The sequence below is a fragment of the Maylandia zebra genome, unplaced genomic scaffold (assembly GCF_041146795.1).
Source record: "Maylandia zebra isolate NMK-2024a unplaced genomic scaffold, Mzebra_GT3a scaffold11, whole genome shotgun sequence".
In the NCBI taxonomy this organism is placed as follows: Eukaryota; Metazoa; Chordata; class Actinopteri; order Cichliformes; family Cichlidae; genus Maylandia; species Maylandia zebra.
In genome coordinates, this window is record NW_027490041.1 from 9,360,704 (window position 1) to 9,382,035 (window position 21,332).

Sequence of the window (21,332 nt, forward strand, 5' to 3'; positions counted from 1 at the left end):
GTGCGTTGCACCTCACTCTCCCGCTCCAAACATTTCATTCTGGCCTGATGGACCTTTAGGCCACGCTGGTTCTTACACAGCTTGCCGCAGACACATGTCTTACTCGTAGTCCTTTCCATTGCGTTAGTCGTTAACCTTGAGTCCGTGCGATTGGAGACCTCATCCTCCCCCCCTCTCGGGATCTCCTGGGGGTATCTTTCAAAGTCCATTGGCACAAAGTGCTTGTGCACAGATGTTTTCAGTCCTTTTATGTGTAATTATGTGTAATAAAGAGAAATAAGACAGGGAAAAAGTCTTGAACACACTTGTTGCAGTTTGTTTAATACTTTGTACAAAAGCCTTTGTGTATGATGACAGCATCAAGATGCCTCCTGGTGGACAAATTAGTCGAACGCATGTATTCTGTGCGCTGTGGGCGTGACTCTACACAAAGTGACAGATAGTCTTCCGAGGTAACCACCATGAGATGCTCAAATGCTCTTAACTTGCACATTACATGTGCTCAGATGTTTCTCCACATCAACAGGGTCCCTGGCTAATTCATTTCTTTTATTTTTATGTCTTCAGTCTCCTATGAATGTGGAGTCAGTGTTTCTTCCCCAAGATCTATATTTGAATTTTAAGTTGCTTTCAGATCATGTGAATGATCAAACAGATCAGACTTGGTGCAGATAAAGTTAAAGGTGCAGATACATTTGAATTAAACTTGAATGACCCCTTTCCACATCTGATCTCTGCTCTTGTTACAGTCACAGTTTCCAGGAAGCTCCACAAGTGTGACGTGCTGGAGAAGAGGTTTGTTTGGCAGCCTGACAGTCACACACTTCACTAGTGGCCAATACCACGTCTTTGCCTTATTACCTTCTCTTTGTCTTGAATCATTACTTGAAGAAGAAATGACATAACTAAAAGTTTATATTAAATAAACTGAAACTAGCAAACCCAAAGTAACAAATGAGTTTTGCATCAATCATTGGTTTTTAATTTGAGATTGTTTCGAGTTCGAAAAATGTTGAGCAACAGAACACACCAACAGAGGCTCAGGAGAGTGCAATCAGACAATGAGCTTATTAAAACACACGCAGGAGAAGAAGTATACAGCATCACATCAGCAAAACTCCTCCCCCTAAGAATACACAAGATGATGATTTTATAGCATCAGGGTTTTACGCCCCCTCGTGCGTCAATTACAGATTAAAATACATCGATTACAGTCAATGGTACATCTTAAATGTGTAAAAAGAGATACAAAAGTTCAGTTTTTGATAACACCTGCCATACATGGTAATACATTTCAAGCCTACATGGTCCCTGAAGACTGATCCCTTTCTTAACTGCTCTCCTGTCATCTGTTACCAAGTTGACTAACATGCAGTTAGAAGCTAAATGAATTCCAGACCTTTGGCCTGGCAAGTTTCTAGATTATATGTGTTTGTAAGCGTGTACGCGGCCTTCTATGTTCCAGGTCACCCACACAATGGATTGTGAAGACATAGCGCTTCACAAAGCTTGAGACCTTTAATAGACTGAACATCAACTCTGAATGAGCACAAATATGCAATGTGTATAAAATGATCATAGCTACACCTGTAATGAAAAAGGTTACTATGATGGCAAACATCTTTGATACAATATCAATCCTGTAAGTAATATTATTAAGGCAATGTTAATAATGCAGGTTATATTATTGCAGTCAAAATAATTTCTGTATCTCCACAAGATCTACGTATGTCCAAGAATGCTAATCACAAACTGCTAATGAACTTCTACCATGGAGAGCCTTCTGCTGCACACTGTGGTTCAGCTGCTGTGGAGGACAAGAGGAAACTGCAGCGGGTGGTGAGGGCAGCAGAGCGGCCCTGGGCCCGACACTAACCTCCCTCAGAGACATTTATATACTGGCAATGTCGTCCTCAAGGACCCCTCGCACCCTGGACACTCACTGTGCACCACCACCCATCACATTGCACCTTATATTGCACTGATCACCTGCTCCTTTGTCTGGCATATAACTTGTATATAAAAAAAAGCAGGAACTCCAGCAACACTTGAGGGAAGAAGAACAACTTTAATAATTGACCAACGCGTTTCGGCTTGTGGCCTTCATCACGGTCATAGTAAAACATTGTAAAGAATTGCTTAAGATTATTACCTTGTATGGAAGGTGTTATAGAAAAGAGAAGTTCTATGTCTGCTTATAGCTATTAAAGATGTACAAGATGTACGATTAACTGTGACTAAGGTCTGGAACCTATTCTAATCTGTCATTGACGCCATGGGGGGGGGCGTGTACCCCACTTCTTTATAAGTATCCACAACATGTATTTTGGTCAGAAGACATATGTTGATGTTTTCTCCGGGCTGTTAATAAACTCAACGTTTGATTGCACTTTTCTGGGGCCTCTGTGGTTTGTGACACTGCTCTACATTGATCGATTTCGCGACAAAAACTTTAAACATTGATTATATTGAGATAAGCAGCCGACCCAGTCTAGATAAAGGTGAGCAGCTGGGACCGCTGTTGCACCAAAAACACATTTCCTGTCATGATCCTGGGCCATGTTGGCCCAGTATTCTTAATTTCATGTATTTTTGTACTTTGTTCCTTATTTAGGCCATGCTTCCTGGGTTGCCCTGTTACGTTGTTCCCTTAGTGTCTTCCCCTTGTGACTCTTACCCCCTGTGTGCCCCTCTGTGTATTTGTGAGCCCTCGTCTCTCCTTGTGTTTTATTACATGTTTCCCCTGCCCATTATGTCTGTGTTCTCCCTGTGCTCTCTCTCCTCCTGTCTGAACCTCTGTGTACTTCCTGTTTTACTTTGACAGTCTCCCGTCAGTGTTACATTTACTCCTGCCGTGTCTTGTTATGATTATCAGTGTCACCTGTGTTCCCCGTGTGCTCCCACTTCCCTCGTTAACCCTCTGTGTATTTATGTATGCGTCTCCCTCAGTTCTGTGTCGCGTTCTCCCTCATGCTGTGTGTTTCTACCTGTAGCTCCCTGTGTGTTTTGTTAGAGTCTTCCCAGTTTAGATTTTGTAGAGTTTTTGTGTTCAGCAATTAAAGCTGCCATTTTGAGTTCAATCCTGTCTCCAGTGAGTTTGCGTTTGGGTTCAATTCCTGCCGGCACACAGCCAAATCATGACATTTCCAATGTTTCCATGTGCTTGTGTGTGTGTGTGATGTCTTTACTTATACTGGTCAATCGACTTTAGTCACCACATTATTGAAAGGTGTTATACATAAAAACACTTTTTCAAGTATCTTTATTCCTCTGAGGCACAGATGTGACCTAGTAAAGTGTAACTGAACATTAGTAACGTTATTAACACTCTTATGGTGTGCTTTGAAATTAGCGTCAGCTAAAGTAATATACTAGCAAAAAGCTTTTTACAGGCTCAACTTCCATCTTACATGGAACATTATATTACATTATGCTCATGGAAAAAGAGTAACATTCAGAAGTTCATTGTGAAATCTGTTTCTGTTCATCAGGAAATTATATTCAAACTGATTAAATAGACATATTTCAGTAGTTAGCTGCTATGAACTGTTAAATACCCGAATTCTTTGATCTTTGGGCTGAAGGAAGACCAACTCATGGAGTATAAATGCTCTATCAACAATCTCTTTATTCGGACTGTTCCAGAGTTTGGGTGGAGTGTTCGCAAAAGCTCTCTCACCTCTGTTTTTCTGTCTAGTTGTGGGGAAAGTCAGAAGCAACTTATCTGCAGACCTGAGGGCTCGACTTGATCATCTGTTGTTAGAATTTATTTAATATTAATTTCTAGTATCAGCTGATGTTTGCTGGAGCCACAGCTGTAAAGCTGCTGGTCATGATGCCGGTTTGGATATCTGTTGAGAGGGAAACATGAAGATGAAACCAGGAGATGTCCTTACTGAATCATCAGAGCTGAGTAGGTGATGGAAAAACAGGTTTACCTCTCAGGTGACATGAATAAATTGAAGGGAAGTTATGAACTGTTTCTGAGAGACAAATAACACCAGGATCCTTTTTTGTGTAGCTGACAGCTGGTAACTGTGCAGGGGCGGGTCTAGCAAAGTGTTGCCAGGGGGCCAGGTAGAGCATTAACAGGGAGAGGGGGTCACAAAAAAATACAGTGGGATGCAAAAGTTTGTGCAACCTTGTTAATAGTTATTATTTTCCTGTATAAATCGTTGGTTGTTACAATAAAATATCATATAGGAGACACAAATAGTGATATTTGAGAAGTCAAATGAAGTTTATTGGATTTACAGTGTGCAATAATTGTTAAACAAAATCAGGCAGGTGCATAAATTTGGGCACCACAAAAAAATAAATGAAATCAATATTTAGTAGATCCGCCTTTTGCAGAAATGACAGCCTCTAAATGCTTCCTGTAGGTTCCAATGAGAGTCTGGATTGTGGTTGAAGGTATTTTGGACCATTCCTCTTTACAAAACATCTCTAGTTCATTCAGGTTTGATTGGTTCCGAGCACGGACAGCTCTCTTTAACTCACACCACAGATTTCAAATAATATTCAGGTCTGGGGACTGAGATGGCCGTTCCAGAACGTTGTACTTGTTCTTCTGCGTGAATGCCTTAGTGGATTTTGAGCAGTGTTTCGGGTCATTGTCTTGTTGAAAGATCCAGCCCCAGCGCAGCTTCAGCTTTGTCAGTGATTCCTGGACATTGGTCTCCAGAATCTGCTGATACTGAGTGGAATCCATGTGTCCCTCAACTTTGACAAGATTCCCAGTCCCTGCACTGGCCACACAGCCCAACAGCATGATGGAACCACCACCATATTTTACTGTAGGTAGCAGATGTTTTTCTTGGAATGCTGTGTTCTTTTTCCTCTATGCATAACGACCCATAACGACCCTTGTTATGCCCGAATAACTTTTTCTAAAAGTTATTTTTCTTAAAGTTATTTGAGTTGGTTTTTTTTTAGCTAAATAAGGTCATGTGTTGATCCTGCTGAGCTGCTCTCTTCTCTCACTTTATTCCACTTTTTATTGGAAATCCTCAGATTCTGTTTACAAGCATCACACGAAGCTTTGACACATAAGACAAAGATATTTCAGATGCTAAAGAGAATTTATTGAAAAAGATACAATCATCATAATAAAGTGATACAGAGTCAATCAAAAAGATTGATTGATTCGATTGATTGTTGGTTCAGTGATCGTTGGTGGAATCAAACCTCTGAGATCACACCGATTGAACATCATTTCAGAAAACAAAGAAAACCATCACCAAACGATTTTGTTTCTGTTAAGTGAGCATGCTCGCCACTTTTACCATGATGACTCTCACATGTGATAACACAGGTGAATGGGAACACCATGGTTCCCATTGTTAAGATTTACTTTCATGACTTTTACCCCATCTTTCTCATAAGCCTGCTTAGCTGCTGGGTCAATAACCAGAGTGATGGCTTTGATGAAGGCACTCGTGCTGGCTTTCTTGCACCACAAGTAGACCTCCGTCCCTTTGGTGCCCTCATTCAGATCCTGGTTCACTATTTGGTAGCCCTGAGCTTGCAAGATCTTGGATTCATCATTATTGGTGGAGATTCCCAGCTGACCGATGGCATCCTTGGGGTCCGTGGTCTGACGGTACCAGATGAAAATGTATGGCCCTCCTGCTCCCCTGTTGGTGTTTTCATCCACCCGGATATAGCCATCTTTGAAGTTGACTTTATCTCCCTGAAATTCAGCATTAGCCTTGATGTCACAGATGTAGGTTGTTTTCTCTCTCTTCACCCAGAGGTGGATCCAGTTTCCTCCAGCTCCTCGGTTCAGGTCACAGGCCAGTCTCTCATATCCCTGTTTGTAGTTATTTGGTTCTTCGGCTGCTTGTGTGGAAACACGAAGTTCTGTGATGGGAACATCATACTTTGAGCAACCTTTAAAGTACCACAGGTAGATTTTGTCTCCACCTGCTCCCTCATTGAGGTTTTTTGGGATCTTGAGGAATCCAGCTTCAGCCAGACCTTTATCCATTTTATCATTAAAAGAAATCTGAATCCGTGTGATTGCTGCATTGCCTGTTTTGTACCAAAGGTACACTGGATTTCCCTTGGCTCCTTCATTTAAATTAACAAAGATTTCTTTGAAACCTTGTTTACGGAGATCATACTCCTCGGCTTTGTTCAAAGACACTTGGAGCTCAGAGATGTAGGACATTTTGGGTTCCTGCATCAAACAGAGTTAAAGGTATCATGGGTTAACACAGATGTAAAATGTTATTAAAGAGTAAGATCCGGAAAGGGATATAAAATGACAAGTTTTATATGTAATGCAAGATGTTGTTCCATGTAGTTTTATGCTATACTAATAATGACCATATTATTACACCTTCAAGTGGCTGGTAAAAACGTTATTTCAAAGCAAGAAAAAACAACAACAAAAAACTACAGATCAATCTGCACCACAATATGAATTTTAATGCTTATGTTTTTGTAACAATGCTCAAATGTTTATCCTGATCCCAATATGATTCAGCCTAGAGAAACAGTCAGACTAATTGGATGTGTGAAAAAACAACCAAACTTATAACTGAACCAATAAAACCAAAACCTTTTATCAGTAGCTCGGCAGTCTAACCACATTTAAATAAGAAGATCATATTACGGTGTTGGGATATAATTTAAGCAAGAATTTAAAGAAAAAAGTGAAATGAAGATGGTGAGTGAATGGTGGTAGACTTACGTGTGTGCAATCAATGTTTGGCTGGATGAAGTCGTCTAGATGTCTGCTGCTGTCACACAGAAACATCTGCCTTTAAATACATGACAGACACATGATTATTTTTACAGTAAAATGTCCACATGTGACTCGTGGTTTTCTCTAGAAAATTATGGTCAGCTGTTTAGGATCATAATATAATAATAATAATATATTATTGTAAGTGATAACGACAAAGAAAGTAAGGATAAGATTGATAAAGAATGATTACAAAATTATGGATCATCTGTTTTATATAAGTGTTTGTTAGTTTTTTATGTTTTGATCATTTCTCATGGTTGCAAATGAGGAACTGAAGAAGATGTGGAAAGTACCTCACAGACTGGCAGACAGACAGTCAGCACAGTGGTACAACAGCTGATCAGGGGACTTTCATTTTCATTTTCAGCTCAAACTCGCAGTTCATAGGATTATTACATTCCACAATGTACTTTGTTAGATTGTGGAATGTAACAAAGTACATTCATTCATACTATAAACCCTAACCCTAAAAAAAGGCTCCATCTTATCAGTGAACACAGACATGAACGTGGTGCCTGAGAGAAAGAGAGAGGAGGACACACAGCAAACGGCTGCTGGTCACCTGTTCACCCACTGAGCTACAGTGATACCCTGGAGATGTAGTTGATGTAGGTTTACTTTAGTTGTTTTTCTTCCTTTTCAGTGTTAATAATAAATGGCATTTATAAGTATTTAGACTAATAAGTAATGCATGTGCTAGTCTAATTACTCCAACTGTACTTATTACTGCTGTTGAGTTCTTCATTAAAATATATAAGGTGTAGCTACATTGAAAGGTTCTTGGCTTACTGGGTGTGATTCAAAGCTTTACTATTTTTAATTGTCAGCAGCCTCTCCTTATTGATGTTTGAGTATAAACTATGTGTCTAAGTTAGATGTGAAGGAGAAGGTGTTTCCTGGTTATTTTGAAATGACATTAATGCTTGTTCAGTAGCTAAAGTATATGTACAGGTTAAAGACTATAACACACCTGGCAGCACAGAAAGGCGCTGTCATTAACCAGTGTCTTAAAAAGTGTCATTAAAAGTGTCTTCATTAAGTTTTTCTGGGGTTTCTTATAAAAAGGCAGAAGACTAAATAAATTTCCTTTGTCTTGGTGTGTGAAGGTAATACACAGTATAAATGAAATGAATAAATGAAAGCCTTGTATAATTTGTATTTAATTGTTTTCTATAAATAAGCTCTGTTGGTTGTCATGCAATAATTCATACATTCTTGTTGCTTTTTGCTCACAGCCCTGTTTGAGCTGAAAATGAAAGTCCCCTGATCAGCTGTTGTACCACTGTGCTGACTGTCTTCTGCCAGTCTGTGAGGTACTTTCCACATCTTCTTCAGTTCCTTATTTGCAACCATTAGAAATGATTAACACATAAAAAAACCAAACAAACACTTATATAAAACAAACGATCCATAATTTTGTCATCATTCTTTATCAATCTTATTCTTACTTTCTTTGTCTTTATCACTTACAATAATATATTATTATTATTATTATTATTATATTATGATCCTAAACAGCTGACCGTAATTTTCTAGAGAAAACCACGAGTCACATGTGGACATTTTACTGTAAAAATAATCATGTGTCTGTCATGTATTTAAAGGCAGATGTTTCTGTGTGACAGCAGCAGACATCCAGACGACTTCATCCAGCCAAACATTGATTGCACACACGTAAGTCTACCACCATTCACTCACCATCTTCATTTCACTTTTTTCTTTAAATTCTTGCTTAAATTTTATCCCGACACCGTAATATGATCTTCTTATTTAAATGTGGTTAGACTGCCGAGCTACTGATAAAAGGTTTTGGTTTTATTGGTTCAGTTATAAGTTTGGTTGTTTTTTCACACATCCAATTAGTCTGACTGTTTCTCTAGGCTGAATCATATTGGGATCAGGATAAACATTTGAGCATTCATGTCTCTAACTGTTCCAATAAAAAAATTGTTTACAATACATTTATTTCATGCTTTATTTATTTTTCCTGTAAAAGAGCTTTAAAACAAGTTGCCACAAAATTCACTGCCATTGAATTGAAATAAATTATATTCATTGTCAATATTCTTATTATCACATATTTCTATTATGATTAAATATTATTAAAAATTAAATATTTATTATTATTAGTCATGTGTAGCATAATTTTTATATTGCTGTCCTCTTTTTCTTTCTAGAAAATTAGAAAACATTTAGTCATATTTTATTTAAATCTGTTTGATGCAGGAACCCAAAATGTCCTACATCTCTGAGCTCCAAGTGTCTCTGAACAAAGCCGAGGAGTTTGAGTACCAAGAACAAGGATTCATAAAAATCTTTGTTAATCTGAATGAAGGAACCAAGGGAAGTCCAGTGTACCTTTGGTACAAAAAAGGCAATGTGGCAATCACAAGGATTCAGATTTCTTTCAACAATGAGATGACCAAGGGTCTCATAGACACCGGATTCCACAAGATTGAGAAAAACCTCAACGAGGGAGCAGGTGGAGACAACATCTACCTGTGGTATTACAAAGGTTCCTTAAAGTATGATGTTCCCATCACAGAACTTCATGTCTCCACACAAGCAGCTGAAGAACCCAATTTTTTTTGGGTCTGGGAGAAGCTGGCCTGTGACCTGAACCATGGTGCTGCAGGAAACTGGATCCACCTCTGGGTGAAGAGAGAGAAAACAACCTACATCTGTGACATCAAGGCCACTTCTAAATTTGAGGGAGATGATGACAACTTCAAAGATGGCTATATCCGGGTGGATGAAAACACCAACAGGGGAGCAGGAGGGCCATACATTTTCATCTGGTACCGTCAGACCACGGACCCCAAGGATGCCATCGGTCAGCTGGGAATCTCCACCAATAATGATGAATCCAAGATCTTGCAAGCTCAGGGCTACCAAATAGTGAACCAGGATCTGAATGAGGGCACCAAAGGAACGGAGGTCTACTTGTGGTGCAAGAAAGCCAGCACGAGTGCCTTCATCAAAGCCATCACTCTGGTTATTGACCCAGTTGATAAGCAGTTTTATGAGAAAAGAGGGGCCTCAGTAATTATGAAAAATCTCAACAATGGGAACCATGGTGTTGCAATATACTTATGTTATCACATGTGAGAGTCATCATGGTAAAAGTGGCGAGCATGCTCACTTAACAGAAACAAAATCGTTTGGTGATGGTTTTCTTTGATTTCTGAAATGATGTTCAATCGGTGTGATCTCAGAGGTTTGATTCCACCAATGATCACTGAACCGACAATCAATCGAATCAATCAATCTTTTTGATTGACTCTGTATCACTTTATTATGATGATTGTATCTTTTTCAATAAATTCTCTTTAGCATCTGAAATATCTTTGTCTTATGTGTCAAAGCTTCGTGTGATGCTTGTAAACAGAATCTGAGGATTTCCAATAAAAAGTGGAATAAAGTGAGAGAAGAGAGCAGCTCAGCAGGATCAACACATGACCTTATTTAGCAGAAGAACTGAGATCACTTCATGTTTAGGCTTAGTTAATTTATTAGAAAGAATACAAAAGCATTTGTACAGTTATCATCATTTATTACTTTTAGACTTGAAAGTTGCAATATTAAATTCAATTTTATTTATACGGCACCAAATCACAGCAACAGTTGCCTCAAAGTGCTTTATACTGTAAGATAGACCCTACAATAATACATACAGAGAAAAACAAAGACCATTTATCAAAGAACCAGTATTATTTTGGTCATTGATCAGTGATAAATGGCCTTTGATCAGTGGTTGCTGATCACTGGTAATGACAATTTGCATACTAATGAAACTGAGGGTTTCAATATGTTAGAGTTCCATACATCAGCTGTGCTCTTTATTTACAATGCCTGGATTATTTACACAGGGTGAGAGATTATGTACAGTGATAAATAAATGGAAGGAAACCAGGGAAGGGAGCTGACACGAACTCGGAGTGTAAGGGGAAATCGGCGCATGCAGGGTGGATATACACGGAAAAGGAAAACAAAGTTTTAGGGGAAATAAAATAATGGTAAATGGCCTGTATTTGTATAATGGTTTACTAGTCCCTAAGGACCCCAAAGCACTTTAAACATCCAGTCATCCACCCTTTCACACACACATTCACGCACCACCGATTATTTGGAAGATACCAAATAATCTGTAAAAAGCGGTAATAAACATGGGGAGAGTTGGAGAGCTCACTTGTCAGACTGGCAGTACAGGCTCGGGCGAAAATCTCCGGGATGTGGAGGTAAAGATGAGATTGATCTCTGTAGTGATCCCAGGACACAGCAAACATTCTCTTTTTTTTTTTTTGTCCCATTTGGATCTATAGCCATCAGAATTGTTGTCTTAAGGCCAAGAAAGATGCCAAGCGGATTTATTTTACCAAGTGGATCATCATGGCCTTGCCATATTGGTCCATTTGATTGACCTTTATTATAATTATGAATTTATTTTATTTTCAGTTGCTACAAACGGGACAGACATGACTGTGGGATAGGACAGGGGGAAAGAATGAAAGAAAGAGAGGGAGAGAAAGAAAACCAAAGGGGAGAAGAGACGGTGAGAAGGGGGGGAAGAGAGAAAAAAACAAACAAACAAAAAAAACAAAACTCCTGGGTCACCTGTATGGAGAAAAAAAAAAACAGAGGAGAAAGCAAACAACAAAGAGCAACATAATAAGAAAAAAAAAGCACCATCACAATAAACTAGCTAGCAGTAAATATCAATAGTTACTAAATAATAAACGATATATTGCAGCACGCAAGATAGACAGCGCACAATGTGCTTTGAGGCAGCAGCCAAGAAAGCTGTAGTCCGCGTCTGTGAATACCCATGTGTACACCTGTGTGCACACCTGTGTGGATCAGCATGCTTGCATTCCAAAGGTTTCTCCATGTAACGATCTGCTAGAGGGTGTGGGGGGGGCCACAGCCCCGTCCTTTATGGTATCAAGCAGGTATGGAGGAGATCAAAACTCCAGACATCCAGAGGCCCCCAGAACACAAGAGACCAAGGAAGACCCACAGCAAACATTCTCTATGAAGTCTCCATCTAAGCTCATCTCCTTCATACACACCTTTAACAGCAAGAGTTTTATAGTTTATAGTTATAGTTTATTTATTTATATAGCATATTAATTACAACAGGAACGTTGACCGAAGTGTTGTACAAGAATACAAAATACCTAGTAAAATAACTTATAATACCAAACATCAAGTATGAAATAACAAATAACTCTCATATTGTATTGAAAGCCAGTAAATACAAATGTGTTTTAAGATAAGATTTAACAAGATTGAAAGTCGGAGCCGGTCTGATGTGTAGGGGTAGTTTTTTTAAGTACAGGCTGTACAAGAGCATGTTTAAAACAGGCTGGCACCTGAACTAAGACTGCTGTTAAAATTTGCTAAAATGTCAGAACCGACAACCTCAAAATTCTTTTTTTTTAAATGTGTTGGAACACAGAGTGCCCATAATTGACGTGGTCAAATCTAGTTAGGATAAGGTTAGGTGTTTTTTTTAATCGTGTCCATGTAGCATTCATTCTCACCAATAAACCACTGCGTTTCCCATGGCGTCTATGATGCCCTCTCAGTTGGGATAGCGCCAGAGCACAACAGAGACAAGCTGGAACTCCTAATAGGAACGGTGAGGAGAACGTTCCCTGGTATCCACGATTGCAGTGAAAAGTTTTTAAATGAAAAGATCATATAGCCAGGAGAGTTAGGTGATCATATACAAGCAGAGAGTTAGCATTTTCTAAGAGAAAGAAAAAATAAAACACAAGTACAGAGTCAGATGACACGCCATACACACTGGCGCCATTTTGAAAATGCAGCTAGTGTTTAAAATTGTGTGATCCTCATAGTACACGGGTAATAAGCATAAAAATTACTGGATTACTAAAATTTTCAAAAAAAAAATTAAAATAATTATGAAAAAATAATAACATTGTTTTAGTTAATATTGCATTATAGAGTACACAGAATTATTAGCTCAGTAGGTAGAGTGGTTGCCCCATGATCGGAAGGTTGGGGGTCGAATCCACCGAACAGCTACCCTGAGGTACCGCTGAGCAAGGTACTGTCAAGATACCAATCCTGGCTGCTGGATTGGTCGCTGTCCACTGCTTCACTGAGTGAATTAGTTAAATGCAGAGGATTACAAAATTAAGATAAGGGGTCTAAAATATAAAAATTTGTTGTTTTTTTTCTCAGACTGAGCAGTAGTGATGTGCGATACCACTAATTTCCTTTCCGATCCGATACCAAGTACTTTTCAGGGTGGTATCGACGATACTGATCCGATACGATACTTTATACAAAAAAAAACGTATTTTATTTATTGTATCTCAAATTATAGCGTCATAATGATTACAGGACATCAGATTACTTGTTCTTATCACTTAATAATGCAGAGTTCATCATATAGAAATAAAAAAAACTGAAGTTGTGCGCTATTTGAACATGTTGCCTGCCTGCAGCACTAAAGAACTCTGTGAGAGACGCGATTCGTCTCAACATACGCGCCTCATATTCTGTGATATGATTTATTTTGAGGTGTTTGACAAGGTTAGTGATGTTGCCACAACCAAGCATGCCAACCCTCCCGATTTTTCCGGGAGAATCCCGGAGCCACCATTCTCCCAAATTTCCACCTGGACAACAAAATTGAAAAACCATATTGCAGAGTTCATAGCGTGGCCGAGCCAATTCCAGTTTCCAACAATGGCGGCAGCTACTTAGTTTTAATATTACTCTTATTTCTCTTTCTGGGTCGCAAAAAAAACCAACTTTTAACATGTTTTCAGGTGAGAATGTAGCTGTGTAAACTTCAAATATCTGAGCAGACCGACACATCGTCTTCAAACCCCCGCGGGCTTTCACTACTCAGGTTAAACATGATATACACTCAACAAAAATATAAACGCAACACCTTTGTTACTGCTCCCATTCCCCATGGGATGGACGTAGAGACCTAAAATTCATTCCAGATACACAATATAACCATCCCTCCCAAACAGTGGTCACAAATCAGTCCAAATGTGTGGTAGTGGGCACATCTGCTATATTGAGATAATCCATCCCACCTCACAGGTGTGCCACATCAGGATGCTGATCTGACATCATGAGTAGTGCACAGGTGTACCTCAGACTGCCCACAACAAAAGGCCACCCTGGAATGTGCAGTTTTGTCTCACAGCAAAATGCCACAGATGCCACAAGCAATGAGGGAGCGTGCAATTGGCATGCTGACAGCAGGAATGTCAACCAGATCTGTCGCCCGTGCATTGAATGTTCATTTCTCAACCATAAGCCACAGGCGTTTCAGAGAATATGGCAGCACATCCAACCGGCCTCACAACCGCAGACCTCGTGTAACCACACCAGCCCAGGACCTCCACATCCAGCAGGTTCACCTCCAAGATCGTCTGAGACCAGCCACCCAGACAGCTGCTGGAACAATTGGTTTGCACAACCAAATAATTTCTGCACAAACTGTCAGAAACCGTCTCAGGGACGCTCAACTGCATGCCCGTCGTCCTCATCGGGGTCTTGACCTGACTCCAGCTCGTCGCCGTAACAGACTTGTGTGGGCAAATGCTCACATTCGATGGCGTCTGGCACGTTGGAGAGGTGTGCGCTTCACGGATGAATCATGGTTCACATTGTTCAGGGCAGATGGCAGCTGAGAATGTTCCAGTTCTTGCATGGCCAGCATACTCACCGGACATGTCACCCATTGAGCATGTTCGGGATGTGCTTGACCGGCGTATACGACAGCGTGTACCAGTTCCCACGAATATCCAACAACCTCGCACAGCCATTGAAGTGGAGTGGACCAACATTCCACAGGCCACAATTGACAATCTGATAGACTCCATGCGACGATGTGTTGCACTGCATGAGGCAAATGGTGGTCACACCAGATACTGACCGGTTCTGGGTCCCCAGACCCCCAATAGCGCAAAAAACTGCACATTCCAGGGTGGCCTTTTGTTGTGGGCAGTCTGAGGTACACCTGTGCACTACTCATGATGTCAGATCAGCATCCTGATGTGGCACACCTGTGAGGTGGGATGGATTATCTCAATATAGCAGATGTGCCCACTACCACACATTTGGACTGATTTGTGACCACTGTTTGGGAGGGATGGTTATATTGTAGTGATGTGCGGATCGATCCTGAAATATCGATTCCTCCGATACCAATCATTTATGTTCTAGAATCGATTCTCATATTAAAATATCGATATTTTAGTAATTTAGAGTAAATTTGTAGTTTATCATTAACAGGAACACAGTGGAAAGAAACTATAACATTCGGATTGCCTACATTCAAAGGAACTACTTCCTCTTCCGCCTTTCATAGTCATGTGCGAAATACGGCTGTATAAATGTCTCGCAGCCCCTTGGCGTGCGCACTCACAACAATGGCTGAGCGTAATTGTGCGGATGTATTTTACCTCCACAAACAGCTGAGCCGTGGTTTGCAATAAATGTGGCAAAAAAAGTGAGGTGTTGTGGCCATACTTGCCAACCTTGAGACCTCAGAATTAGGGAGATATTCAAAAGGGCTGTTTGGGGGGATAAATATATTTTACAGGGTTTATTTATCGGATAAAATACGTTAAATGTCACCGTTATTATTGGCCGGCCCGGAAACAGTGGGGTTGTCCAAATTCAGAGGCTGCTTCCACCTGAGGACCGGCCTTCGCGGTCTAAAGAAAGCCGGGTAGTACGTCACGAGCTCCCTCGGTGGAGTGAAACTGCCGTCTGCTCCTTGCTATCTAAAATATAACCGGACACTGACGTAAACTCTTCTGTTTAATCAGTTTTCTGTTTGACGTTTATTCAGCTGTGTGAAAACCCCGGAGGAACCCTCCCGAGGGAATAATAAAGTTTAATTTAATTTAATCTAATCTAATAACTTTAATCTCAGCCAAACCGATTTACTCACGAACAAATAAAACACTGAAAAAGCCAAACAAGAACATTTTTAAGTTGTCAAAGTGACTTGTACATCATGTTTAACCAGAGTAGTGAAAGACCGCGGGGTTTGAAGACGATGTGTCGGTCGGCTCAGATATTTGAAGTTTACACAGCTACATTCTCACCTGAAAATATGTTAAAAGTTTTTTTGCTACCCAGAAAGAGAAATAAGAGTGATATTAAAACTAAGTCGCTGCCGTCATTGTTGGAAACTGGAATTGGCTGGGCCGCGCTATGAATTCTGCGATATGGTTTTTCAACTTTGTTGTCCGGGTGGAAAATCTGGAGAAAGGTGGGATTCTCCCGGAAAAATCGGGAGGGTTGGCATGTATGGTTGTGGCAACATCACTAACCTTGTCAAACACCTCAGAGTAAATCATATCACAAAATATGACGAGCGTATGTTGAGGCGAACTGAAGAGGAGGAGAGGGACAGGTGCTGCTAGGGTGAGAGTCTCTCACGGAGTCCTTTAGTCCTCCAGGCAGGCAAGGTGTTCAAATAGCGCACAACTTTAGTTTTTTTATTTCTATATGATGAACTCTGCATTATTAAGTGATAAGAAGAAGGTATTCTGATGTCCTGTAATCATTATGACGCTATAATTTGAGATACAATAAATAAAATCCGTTTTGTACAAAGTATCGGTATCGGATCAGTATCGTCGATACCACCCTGAATATTACTTGGTATCGGATCGGAAAGGAAATCAGTGGTATCGCACATCACTAGATTGTGTATCTGGAATGAATTTTAGGTCTCTACTTCCATCCCATGGGGAATGGGAGCAGTAACAAAGGTGTTGCGTTTATATTTTTGTTGAGTGTATAAGTCACTTTGATAACTTAAAAATGTTATTGTTTGGCTTTTTCAGTTTTTCGTTTGTTCGTGAGTAAATCGGTTTGGCTGAGATTAAAGTTATTAGATTAGATTAAATTAAATTTAACTTTATTAATCCCTCGGGTGGGTTCCTCCGGGGTTTTCACACAGCTGAATAAACGTCAAACAGAAAACCGATTAAAGGAAGTGTGAGTCGGTCGAGAGTTTACGTCAGCGCCCTGTTATATTTTAGAAAGCAAGGAGCAGACGGCAGTTTCACTACACCGAGGGAACTCATGACGTACTACGCGGCTTTCTTTAGACCGCGAAGGGCGGGTCCTCAGGTGGAAGCAGCCTCTGAATTTGGACACCCCCGCTGTTTCCAGGCCGGCCAATAATAACTGTGACATTTAACGGATTTTATCCGATAAATAAACACTGTAAAATGTGCCCTTTTAATTGTCTCCCTAATTCTGAGGTCTCAAGGTTGGGAAAGTATAGTCACAACACCTCACTCTTGGAGCACTTTTTTGCCACATGTATCTCAAACCACGTCTCAGCTGTTTGTGGAGGTAAAATCTGTCCGCACAATTAGGCTCAGCCATTGTTGTGAGTGCGCACGCCAAGGGGCTGCGAGACGTTTATACAGCCGTATTTCACACATGACTATGAAAGGCGGAAGAGGAAGTAGTTCCTTTGAATGTAGACAATCCGAATGTTATAGTTTCTTTCCACTGTGTTGCTGTTAATGATAAACTACAAATTAACCCTAAATTACAAAAAATATCGATATTTTAATGTGAGAATCGATTCTAGAACATAAATGACTGGTATCGGAGGAATCGATATTTCAGGATCGATCCGCACATCACTACTGAGCAGCTGTAATGTCTCAGAGGAAGGCCGTGAAAATTTGTTGTCAGTGGTTAACTCCCAGTCCTGTAGTCTGAGACAGCTGGACCTGAGTACCAACAGTCTGAACGACTCAGCAGTAAAGCTTCTGTCTGCTGCAGTGGAGAGTCCACAAGCCAAACTGAATATTCTGAGGTCAGATCACTTTGTATTCCCTTTGTTTTGTTTGTTTATATGTTTGTTTGTTTTTTATCAACTGATGGAAAATAGTCAAACAAATTAACCAGTAAAGGTAAACTTTATCCACATGTTGTTCTTTCATAGTAGTTATGGGTCGTTCGCGAACGAAATGGCTCTCAGAGCCGGCTCCTTATCACGAGCCATCACGTGGGGTTTTTTTTTCTTTCTCTCAGCCTCTCTCTCGCACTTTTTTTCTGCTTCACTCTGCACGCGAGCCTTGTGCTTTACGCTGGGCAGAGGGGGGAGGGGCGGTAATTACACTCAGTAGCACAGGAACAGAGCCAGAGGGGGAGAGAGAGAGAAAGAGAGCCAGGGACAACAACGTCACATTAGAAAGGTATAGTAATCATCCACAACTATTTTCAGTTGCAGATGATAAAGGATTCAGGAAGTCTATTCATGCAGGTCCATATGACAGAGAATATGTATGTTCTTTTTGTTTTCATATTTTAATTTATATTTAATTGTGTTGTGGTTTGCAGTGTTTTGTGTTGTTTCACTTTAAATTTGTAAAAGGAAAAAGCTGAAAATTTAAATAGTTAAAAGTTGAAATGTGAATAGTTGGTTTTTGTATTATATGATTTATTTATTACATTTTATGTGGAGTGAATAAATAAAAGTACATTAACGGTGGCCCCTAGAGACAAAGCACATACAAACTTCAAATCAAGTACGAACTCTGAAGCACGTACAAACTCCAAAACACGTAAAAACACGTACAAGCTCCGAAGCACGTAAAAACTCCAAAGCACATAAAAACTCAAAACACGTACAAAAGACAACAGAAGTGCTCCAGGATGCTGGGCGCAGGGTTGAGCTTTTGTTACCTAGTGTGTACACAAGCCAGCACGTACCAACAACCGGATTTGGTGTGTGGTAATAACAGGTAAATGAACTTTTTTTTTTTTTAATTATTTGAATATATATGAGTGCCTGTGTATAAATACACCAACAATACACACATGCTTTCAATTGTGTAATTTAAGTGATCTAGTAGCTCTGCTTTGGAAGTTCAGGTCATGCTAGAAATGTGTTTTGGAGTTTGTACGTGTTTTGTCTCTAGGGGCCACCGCATATATTTATATATAAATAAAACCACTTTTTTTACGTTAGTAATTCCTTTTGTGCATAATTTTATATTATTGTTAATAATAAATTAATTAAAGCAACAAAACAACCTGAAGAGCCGCTTCGGAGCCGAAAGAGCCGGCTCTTTTTAGTGAGCCGAACCGAAAGAGCCGGATCTCTAAAAAGAGCTGGAAATCCCATCACTATTTCATAGCATTTTTATTCATTTCTAAGTTAAAGTAAAGTTTTACTAACCTAATCATCACAAGACAATAAGGATTCTTTAAAATACAGGATTAGTTATTGCAACTTGGTTACACTTTAACAACAGTCTGTGAACTCTGAGGGAAACTGTGAAGCTCTGTCCTCAGCTCTCAGTCCTCTAGTCTGAGTTTCAAAGGCCTGCACAATTCAGGAGTGAATTGTCTGTCTGCTGGACTACAAAGTTTAAACTGTAAACTGAATACTCTGAAGTCAGATCAAATTACATTTTGTTTTTAGAATTACTAATTAAATATTTTTTCTGAGTTCATCCACATGATGATGACTCTGAGCATGTTAATATTTCCTTTAAAAATCGAAAGACAAAATTGAATGTTGTGAAATATATAAACCAACTCTACACTAGTATTTGTTTTATAGGCTGTCTTTTATTTTTCAGACTGAGTGGTTGTCAGAGAGAAGCTGTGAAGCTCTGTCCTCAGTTCTCAGCTCCCAATCCTCTAGCCCAGCGGTCCGCAACCCCCAGGCCTCGGACCGGTACCGGTCCGTGAGTCGTTTGGTACCGGGTCGCGAGAGTTGAGGCTCAGGTGTGAAATGTATAGTTTTCAGGGTTTTTATCGGTTTTCAGCGTTATTTTGTTATCGTTTTTATCGTTTACTCGGTTTTCCTTGGTCTTTTCACGTGTGTTATGAATAAATTTCCTTTTTTTCGGTACCGGTACTAGTTTTATTTTGTTGTATTTATCCGCAACACCTTAAAGGCCGGTCCATGAAAACATTGTTGGGCATAAACCGGTCCGTGGCGCAAAAAAGGTTGGAGACCGCTGCTCTAGCCTGATAGAGCTGGACCTGAGTAACAACGACCTGGAGAATTCAGGACTTAGATTTCTGTCTGCTCCACCGGAGAGTCCACACTGTACACTAGAAATTCTCAGGTCAGGATTCAGTCTTTTATACTCAAAAAAGTCAGAAGACTACACGGGATCTTGGAGTCCTTTTTGGTGAAGTTAGTTAATTGCTTCCTCTGATCGTCGAAGGAGCTTGCAAAGAAAAGCGTCTGGACTTCTTTAAGTTGCTTGAAGACGTTTCACCTCTCATCCGAGAAGCTTCTTCAGTTCTAAGGTCAAATGGCAGAGAGTCCCAGATTTAAACCCAGTGGGAGTATCCCCCCAAAGAGGGACAAAAGGACCCCCTGATGATCCTCTAATCACCTGAGCCAAGGTGTGAAAGTAGGTGTGGGTCCCAATCATCCAGAGTTTCGGGTGAGCTCATTGTGAAACCTGGCCCCACCTTATCATGTGATTTCCTGAGGTCAGATGGCCCAGGATGCGAGTGGGTGTTAAGGCGTCTGGGGAGAGATCTCAAAACTGGATTATAGATGGCAGAGAGTTGATGTCGTAAACCCCGCCTCTGTTAAAAGATGGTCACTCACAGTGGACATAGATGGCTTCTTTCACTCCTCTTTCAAACCATCTGTCCTCTCTGTCCAAAATGTGAACATTGGCATCCTCGAAAGAGTGTCCTTTATCCTTTAGATGCAGATGGACTGCTGAGTCTTGTCCTGTGGACGTGGCTCTTCTATGTTGTGCCATGCGCTTGTGAAGTGGCTGTTTGGTCTCTCCAATGTAGAGGTCTGGGCATTCCTCGCTGCACTGTAGAGCATACACCACATTGTTAAGTCTGTGTTTTGGAGTTTTGTCATTCGGGTGAACCAGTTTTTGTCTGAGCGTGTTGCTGGGTCTAAAGTACACTGGGATGTCGTGCTTGGAGAGAACTCTCCTGAGTTTTTTCTGATACACCGGCTACATAGGGGATGACAATGTTGTTGCGTCTGTCTTTCTTATCCTCCCTCGCTGGTGTCTGATCTTCTTTTCTGTGCCAGATCCAATTATCCCTCAAAACTGTAAATAAAAAAACCATGCAAAGAATAGTTACCAAACACAGGAAATTTATTTTGAGTGTCTTAATAGTTTTATTTTTGAGATACATCAATTTTTATATACTGCGTGAAAAACGAAAATATGATATAATGCAAATTTCCAAAAAAAACAGCATGTGCATCAAAATAAACTATTTCCAGCAGTGTAATTTGAGTTCAAAGCATCCCACAAACAACACAGAAAAGCATAAAGTCAAACAAAACTTTTAAAAACACCAGCATAGGCTATAAGGCCCTGAAGGTAAAAAACTACATTTTCCGTCTCCAATGTAGAAAGTGTTATGAACAGCTGATCGGATCGGCAAAGCGTGTTTCTGGAATATTATGTTTTTGTTGCTGCAAGTGCTTTTTACCCAATTTTTGCAAAGCTATGGGGCTTTGGAGTTGGCGTCACGCCGCAATGCATTGTGGGAGCGCAGCACCATTTTAGCAGGCCACGAATCAAAACAAACCCAC

At 40.2% G+C, this 21,332-nt stretch overlaps 2 protein-coding genes across 2 annotated transcripts; one reads left to right on the forward strand and one right to left on the reverse strand.

The window, feature by feature from the left end:
* Nucleotides 1–5,062: 5,062 nt before the first annotated feature.
* LOC143415977 (uncharacterized) lies at nucleotides 5,063–6,753 on the reverse strand. Its single transcript, XM_076881344.1, has 2 exons — nucleotides 6,698–6,753; nucleotides 5,063–6,181 (listed from the first exon to the last, which is right to left on the reverse strand). Exon 2 carries the CDS (start codon nucleotides 6,170–6,172, stop codon nucleotides 5,297–5,299), a length of 876 nt encoding a protein of 291 aa, XP_076737459.1. The 5' UTR covers nucleotides 6,173–6,181; nucleotides 6,698–6,753; the 3' UTR covers nucleotides 5,063–5,296.
* Nucleotides 6,754–8,382: 1,629 nt separating this feature from the next.
* LOC143415999 (uncharacterized) lies at nucleotides 8,383–10,096 on the forward strand. Its single transcript, XM_076881360.1, has 2 exons — nucleotides 8,383–8,428; nucleotides 8,981–10,096. The coding sequence occupies exon 2, from the start codon at nucleotides 8,990–8,992 to the stop codon at nucleotides 9,860–9,862; it is 873 nt and encodes a 290-aa protein (XP_076737475.1). The 5' UTR covers nucleotides 8,383–8,428; nucleotides 8,981–8,989; the 3' UTR covers nucleotides 9,863–10,096.
* The last annotated feature ends 11,236 nt before the right edge of the window (nucleotides 10,097–21,332 follow it).